The following is an 8019-nucleotide window of genomic DNA, read 5'->3' on the forward strand; positions in this document are numbered from 1 at the left end:
GTTTTTATAATTTTTAACTTTGAAAAGGACCTTTCACCAAATGCAACTGAAACCGGCAATGTAAGTAATATTCTTATTGCTATTGCTGTGTTAGGAAATGTTGATATTAAGTCATTAGTAAAAAGATATTGTAATAGGGTTTGTGGATCATTAGACTGGTTTCCTGGAAAATGCAACTTTAAAGAACAGATTTCAATCATACAAATCAATACCGTCAATGTCTGTTTCACTACTCGAATCGTCTTTAAGATTCAGATTTAAATGCTAACCAAGTTAAAATATGATTAATTATACTTAGACCCATGTCAGATAAATTATTAACAAAATAATTGCAATTTGATACGCGATAGAACTGTTCGAATGCGTACAAGTACAAATTGAGAAGGAAGCTCTATGGGGATTCCCTATTACCGCCAGTCCTATCAACTTCTGTCGTAGAACACGACTATGAGTACTTGGCTTCCGGGCGCCGCCGGATGCTTCAATCTGCCGACAGACGTTTCGCATTGCATCTTAATTCTGATAAAAGCCAATAGAGGCGCTTTAACGCTATAATATAAATAAGAATATAATAATTGCGCGCCGGTCAGAATTTTTTTCTTCATGCGAAGACATTTCTTATGCTATAAGCAGGGTAAGTATTATGATAATGACTTTGAATAATACGTAACCGATCGCTCGATTTGCCGCCCCCTGGACGTGCCGCCCTCGTGCGGTGCACGCCTTGCACGCCCGCTTACGGCGGGCCTGACATTGAGTATGTTCGTAAAGTCGAACGAGTTAAACGAGAATGACATCATCGTTATTCCTATTTCGTTAGATTTTTCGAACGATTCGTTACTAATGCATTTAACTCGTTTGACTTTACGAACGTATCCATTATTAAAGACTTCGATACAAAAATGAAAATTTGTGAATTGGCAAAGAAGTTTGATCTACCGGAATTGTCGGTCTGAACAATTATAAAAGGCAAAGAAAAATTCTCGAAGCTGTGAAAAATGCTCAATCTTTAAATTCAAGCATCATTCGTAAACGTCACAGTATTATCGCTGAGATGGAAACAGTGTTAAAATTATGGCGTAATAATCAAGTAAATGTGAAAAATTGTAAAATAATATAGGTCTAATTTGTTATACATATGTATTATCTAAGATTTTATTAAATATTTTTTTCTAAATTATTGTTTTCTTTAGTCTCCGGCCCCAATTAAAAATTATTTGTATGTATTTATATTTATATGCGAAATTATACTCCGACTTACGCGGTTACCGCTCGGTCCCACCTATCGCGTAAGTTCGGGGTGTTACTGTACGTGAGAAGATCGGCACGTTAGAAGAGTTCTGGATGACATATGCGTGGTAAATGTCCCGTTCTGAGAGTAGATTTGCAATCGATGAAATCTAGATTGATTCGGAGTTGATAGAATAACTTCGTCTTCGAAACCCTAATTCGGAGGCAATAAGTATTCCAATTTTGCGATGACAAGGCATTCCGTTTCGGAGGCCCTAATGTTCCGGGTCAGAGCCTCTAGTATAATCCGTTTCGGAGGCAATAAAGTTAACGTTATCGGACGAGATAGAGCGGCAACTTTTCGCTGGCTTTACAATGGCTTTATTGGTTGAAGTAGACCGAAATGTGCGTGAAAACATCGAACGTATGCTATTTTCCTGATCACGGGTCAGAGCTCCGCACTTTAATACAATTAGAAAGTTATTTCAATAACTGAAACAAATTTCTAATTGCATTAATCGTGATTAAAAAGGCCCTCTTAGTTCCTTTCACTGTAAAGTCGATTTGAAACCTTGTTTACTTGTAATTTAAACTTATAATTTAAAGAAATAAACTAAAACTCATTTAAAGTTTTTAATTTTCATAAAATTGTTTAACGGACAACATTTTTAATTCTCTAATTGATTAAATTAATTGTAATGCAAACGAAGTCTTTCAAGAGCCATTTGTAAATCCTTATTTTGTTGTCCGATTTGTTCTATTCGATCCATTAATTCGGCTCTTTTCTTTAAGACGCAAAGATACTTTTTCTGAATCTGAAAGAGTCCATCCCACAGACATATTCGAGATTTAGGAAAAGCAGTCGTATATTTATTCCAATAAACTTCGTCTTTCTCTCCAAATTCGTATTTGGAGGTTTTAATGGAATCCGAGTCGTTTGAATTGTTATCAGAAGCCAAATTCGCTTCCAAACGAAAATCGATTGCCAGCTCTATGAAGGCATTCATGACACCTTCCGAAGATATTAAGTTGCTGCAATTCTCGCAGTCGTCTATTTCGGTATATTTCGTGAGATACTTTGTTAATTTTTGCAATGATGCTTTGTCCTTGATACCAAAAATCTCCAAAATGACATCGACAGATATCAAGGACCTGCCATCTTTTGGCAAGTGCTTCAAGATGGCCAGCACTTTCTCTTCTATAACAAATCCCATTTCGTTACATATTTTTTCCAAAAGACAGCGCAAACTTTTTGGCCAATCGTCCTTTGTCTGTTGTTTTGTGACCGGTGGTAAAATGGCATGAGAATAAATCGTAGAAGAAAGAGGCCCACGATTCTGAGTGAAAGAAGTGTCCACATTCATCCATTTTCTTCTAAGAATTTGCTCGTGAATGATTCTATCGGCAATTTTTACTTTCTCTAACAATTCTTTTGCATCATCTTCTTGAGAAACCCAAATAGAGCGGAATCGATTTTTATTCACTTCACAATGATAATCTGATTTGAGTTTTGTAGAAGACATTCGAGAAGTCAGTAATTCGATATTTTTCAGTAATTTCTTAATTTCTAAATGACCTTCTCGCGTTAATTTGGAGTATTCGTTCATCAGAAATATTTCCTGATCCTTCAAGCGATTCAATTTCCTTTTCTGTTCAGCTCGAGCCCTGATGGCCTCAGTTTCTCTTCTTTGAAGAACTTGAATGTTATGCTCTAATTTAGCTTCGTTCAAATAACATTCTGTTTTCATTCCTCTCAATAATAGAGTCACTTCTTGAATTTCATTCTCTAATTGGCGCTGAATTTTTTTAGTTTTTTTTGTTAATTTAATTTCCAAATCGTAAATCTCTGTCTTCTGTTTCTCTTCTTGAAACTCTAATTCTTTAAATTTCGTTTCGTTGTTCAAATGGGTCGAAAGATTGACTATGTTATTATTTACTTGGTTTTGAATCATATTCTTATGATTCCTCCCTAACGATTCCACAGAACGTTCAAATTCTTCTTTAGTTAATTTGAAGAAATCTTTGAAAATTTTATCAGTTTTCTTCGTTAATGTCAGTACATTATCTCTTAAATATTCCAAACTCAAGTCGAATTTTTCGTCTTTCTTCTTCACTTGCTCCTTCAACAACACGATTTTCTTCTCTTTATCGGTTAGAATCTTTTGAATGGAATGTTTTAATGCTAGAAATGTCTCATATTCCTCCTCCGAAGATCCTTCACTATCTTTACTCCATTTTTCTTTCAGTTGATCGAATATGCCATCTGCCATTTTAATTGAATCATCTAATTCTTGTATCTGTTTTTTGCTGTTATTTAATGTTTCTTCTTCCTCTTTCTGACGTTTAGATTCTCTTTGAAAGAGTTTTATAGCCACATCAGTTAAATCTAAGAGACCATTTTGATAGTTCCATCGGATTCTATCAGGTAGTTCGTCTTTTTCGTATTCTTCATTCTTCTCAGAAATATTTCTGTCTAGGAATTTCAACAGTCCCATTTCTCCTTCCATATAATTCAAAATTTCTCCCTTCTTCTCCATATTATTATTCTTAAATCGATGTTCACCTCCCGTAACCATTCAATTTTCTTTTTAGTCAAATTATTCGAATAATCTAACGAATTTTTCGAAATTAACAGAATAAAAATTCAATTTTTTTGTTCATATTCGCTTCTAAATTGCATTAATTAATATTTTGAATCGCCGATTATAAATATATTCAGACATCTCGAGTCCTCTGACTCGAGACGTTATTGTTAGAGAAATAAACATTTATATAAAAGCAACAATGGAAAGTTTTTTGAATGGCGCCTTCTACTATCAGTTAAGAGAAACAAAGCTATAACACGAATCCAGGAAGATGTATATGTTGTGTTTACCTCACAGATAGACAAATACAGACAACTTGATTGACGCAAAGTTCCGTGAGTACCAAAATGAACTTAACAGCAGAGAAAAATTTTCTGCGGATGCCCATGATTATTCGATAAATTAGCCTAATTAGGAGAATGCCAACGTCTGATTTATCGATCTAATTTTTTTTTGTTTGTTAATTCGTTTTATGATTTTATGATTGGGGTTCTTGTGATAATTCGGAGGAGGTCTTTTCCTACAGGTAATAGATATAAATGTAGAATGAATAAATTTATTTTCACGGATGACCATTTATCAGTTAGAGACAAGGATAAAACTATATCAGCAAATTCACTTGCAATTATTTAAAAAGTCTGAAACGGCTGTTAGAAAAACACGATTAAGTAACAAGTGTTTACAAAACTATAACAAAATTCATGCGACTAAAGGTTAAATTGTGAAATATTTTTGCAATAACTTTCAACGTATTGACCTCATTCGAAAGTACAAATTTCCGATAAATTATTAACTAAAGTGAGTAAAAATTCATATTAATTTCGAATAAATCTATAAATATTTAACCGTTGTTGTATGATCATTTTAAAGCATATCGATCTGCTACACCTATTAATTTTCTTGTACCGTGTGAACTGATTACTTGCAACAGTTAAAGAAATTTCGAATCAGAAAAACATTTAGGTAAAATATGAATAAAAATCTTAAAAAATTAAATTATATTAAACCATTGAACACACTGCGGGACACCAACGGGCTGACAATGTGAAATTTTCCTCGTGTCTAACACCTGAATAGAGGCCAGTTTCTAATATAAAGTCCTCCGGGGGAGGCACTTCCCCTTGGCAGATTGCCCACATGTTGTATTGCCTTATCCCATCAATTCTAAATTCCTTCGGGATCTTTCGTTTTAATTAATAATTTTTCTATCACAGATTTGATTCAATTCTTGATCCAGTAATAATAATAGTATGCTGAGTGTGGCGACAGCTTTGGCGATAAACCCCAAAGTCGCCACAAGGGGGAACCCCTGACCTGACCTATGACATCACACACATTCTTGTTGGATTTGGACCTCTCCAGACATGTGTAGTAACACCTCGTGTATTAACCTGTACAGTCGCGCCATAATTCATATATAGCATAAATGATAATCTTTTATTGTATGTGGCCCTGTTTGTAATGAGTAATTTCACACAAACTGGTGCCCACACTGAGAATTATCAAAATTTATTTAAAATAGCTTTCATATTTCATATATTTCGATTACAATCATTAACCTTAATCCATTATTAAGCTAAAGTTACCGTTAATAAAACATAAAACGATTATTTTCTTAGGATGATAATTAATACGTCAACCAATTTCTTGGATTGTGTATCAAGATCTTATCAATTTCCTGTTGATTGATGTCTCTAATCAGCATTTTTGGTACCACATATTTTAAAATGTGCGAGAAGCCGTGCCCTCCATATTTTCCCTAAAAAAAAATATAATATAAATATAGCTGCAGGAGCATATCTTTTAATGATTTTGATGTTAGAATATTAATTAAAGCACTTACCAGACGATGTTTGGTGTGAATATCGTGAGAAATCACGATCTTATCCGCAAATCCTTGTCTTATTAAATGACGTACCAGCATAATTCTATGAGCATCGTTAGGCATGTCGATAGAAGGATTTAACGTGTAGTAAGAACACTCTAGTCCAAACAGATCAAATTCACAATAACACCCGTTAGACGCAAATTCGGAGAGTTTTGCTAAATCAAATATGGTTCCTGTAAAGATTATTTTATTTTTCATGATTTGAACATTAATATTTGTAGTATAGATATTAAATAATTATCAAATCATACGTTCTAAATGAGACATAACAGTTTTAGATGCTATTCCACCCGCCTCTTGTAGGATTCTAATAATTTCTTGAGGAGATCTTTCGTCTCTGCCAGGATGAATGATAACTGGACATTTTAACTCACTTTGTACCTCTCCAGCAGCTCTTAAAACATTTCTCTCGAATGCTTTTAGATTAAATGGGAAAAAATTAAAGATAATCTAATGAATGAATGCAAATAGAACATTATACTTACGCTCTAAAGGGTAGGAGCAACCTAATTCACCAATTACTCCACATTTGATGTCTGTATTGCCCACACCTTCTAACAAATCCTTCTTCATTGTCTTAATTAGTTCTTCTACTGACATTCCTAATGTTTGTTTATCTTGTAGAAGTGCAATATAATAACCTAAAAGGAAAATTGTCTATCATTTATTTACCTTGAAACAGAAATTTTCAAGTTTAACATATTATTTTATCTCTCTTTTATCACTACTAACAGATAAAAAGAGTATCAAAGCCATTACAGTGTATAACATATCAAGAAATAAAGATGAAAGCACAAGGCTGAGATGAATAGAGAAGGTTGTATCAATTATTTAACAAATAGAATAATATACAAATTTACCTGTTCCTGCAACGATATGAACTCCAGTTTCCATAGATAATTGCTTTAAAAATTCAATATCCCTGTTTAATCCATAAGTAGTATTTTCAACCACAGTTCCTCCTCCATTCAACTTAAAAGACTTCATTTCTTCTAACACAGCCTGGCGACTGACAGCATCTTTGATATTCACATTATCCGAATGACTGTATCTGAACGGTAATTTTCATTTAATTCTAATTAACCAATTTATTTACATATTAAGAAGAGAAGCATACTAACGGGTTTTGACTGATCCAATGGAAATTTTCAAATGTAAATGGGCAATTCTGCATTAATCGAATTTCCTCGGTATCCGGTACTTGAAATCCCAAACTTTTAGAATTCAACGAGAGATGTTCGTGGGTTAAAGTACGTCCCAATTCGGATGGATCCACGACTCCTAAAACTGAAATTTAAAAAAATAATTAAATTGTTTAATTGGTAATTAAGTGTTTAAATGTATTTATTGGGATGGGATTTACCTGTTTGCACTTTATTTTTTAAAGAATCCATCGTCTTTTAGTTGATATGCAATTAGCTCGACACTAACGAAGATAAAGTAGACGAATCTTCGCTGTTGTCACGTGTCCAAGTCCTTCACCCCTGGCCACGTGGCTGATCGACTCCTTATCTTGTCTCCTTTTCAAGGACACTTTAGTAAATCAGTTTTATCTAATATTCTCGTATAACTTCATTATAAATCAATAAATATGAGAGATTCCCTTCAAAAATTTATCATAATTAATAATTCAGGAAAAATTTTAATTTTTTCGGATACGTGAGTCGACAAAATATCAGTTCTGTAGAAAAAAATAATTCATACAAAAAACTATAACTCAATTTCAGCAGAAAATTGTGTAATTTTTGAAGAATTTAGCGGATGATAATGCGCTTGTGTATTACCGAATTTAAAAATTTACCGGGAATACGCCATTTTGTAATTTAGTAGCTAGCGCCGCCTGGTGTCAGTTTTGAACAGACGTTATAAAAATCTTTAAAATTATTTTAATTTCATATTTCTTCCAGGATATTCTTTTATTGTTGGAAATGAAAAAAGACACTCGTGTATAAGTATTACCATTGTTAATTTTATACACATTATTTCTTCAGCCATTCAGTTTGGTTTTATTTAGTAGTTCCTACCGAAATTGCCCACCTTTAATACAATCTGTTGCATTTATTAAAAACAAATGAAAAATGTTGATTATAGTCACTGGTTTACATCTTAAAAATTTTTAATGTAGTGAGAAGTCACCAGAGTAAATTTTTGAAAACTTCTAGACCCCTTTTTTCAAGGCTAAGATACACAAAATAAATCAGTGTACTAATTTATCTCAATTTTGTTGGCAAAGTACTCTTCCACCATTGACTTCAGATGATGAAACCTTAGATAAATGGATCAAGACTACTGTACAGAACACTAGTCAATTTTTTA

General features: G+C 33.2%; 2 protein-coding genes across 2 annotated transcripts; both read right to left on the minus strand.

Moving 5' to 3' along the window:
* Positions 1–1855: 1855 nt before the first annotated feature.
* On the minus strand, positions 1856–4447 carry LOC111616496 (dynein regulatory complex protein 1-like). The gene has a single exon (XM_023357900.1). The coding sequence runs from the start codon at positions 3804–3806 to the stop codon at positions 1920–1922; it is 1887 nt and encodes a 628-aa protein (XP_023213668.1). The 5' UTR covers positions 3807–4447; the 3' UTR covers positions 1856–1919.
* A 712-nt stretch (positions 4448–5159) lies between these two features.
* On the minus strand, positions 5160–7501 carry LOC111616494 (phosphotriesterase-related protein-like). The gene is made up of 7 exons (XM_023357897.1): positions 7067–7501; positions 6825–6990; positions 6564–6754; positions 6189–6344; positions 5955–6119; positions 5659–5876; positions 5160–5574 (listed from the first exon to the last, which is right to left on the minus strand). The coding sequence occupies exons 1-7, from the start codon at positions 7095–7097 to the stop codon at positions 5443–5445; spliced, it is 1059 nt and encodes a 352-aa protein (XP_023213665.1). The 5' UTR covers positions 7098–7501; the 3' UTR covers positions 5160–5442.
* Between the last annotated feature and the right edge of the window lie 518 nt (positions 7502–8019).

Source organism: Centruroides sculpturatus, unplaced genomic scaffold, assembly GCF_000671375.1.
Source record: "Centruroides sculpturatus isolate CEXI.00-Female unplaced genomic scaffold, Cexi_2.0 scaffold2074, whole genome shotgun sequence".
NCBI classification, from domain to species: Eukaryota; Metazoa; Arthropoda; class Arachnida; order Scorpiones; family Buthidae; genus Centruroides; species Centruroides sculpturatus.

Bases quoted from the DNA above. Each gene is read 5' to 3' on its own strand.
- LOC111616496 (XM_023357900.1), bottom strand. From the start codon at position 3,806: ATGGTTACGGGAGGTGAACATCGATTTAAGAATAATAATATGGAGAAG.
- LOC111616494 (XM_023357897.1), bottom strand. From the start codon at position 7,097: ATGGATTCTTTAAAAAATAAAGTGCAAACAG. The intron at 6,345-6,563 runs GTAAATTTGTAT...TTTTCCTTTTAG, and splicing joins TCATATCGTTGCAGGAACAG to GTTATTATATTGCACTTCTA. The intron at 5,877-5,954 runs GTATGATTTGAT...TAATCTTTACAG, and splicing joins TGTTATGTCTCATTTAGAAC to GAACCATATTTGATTTAGCA.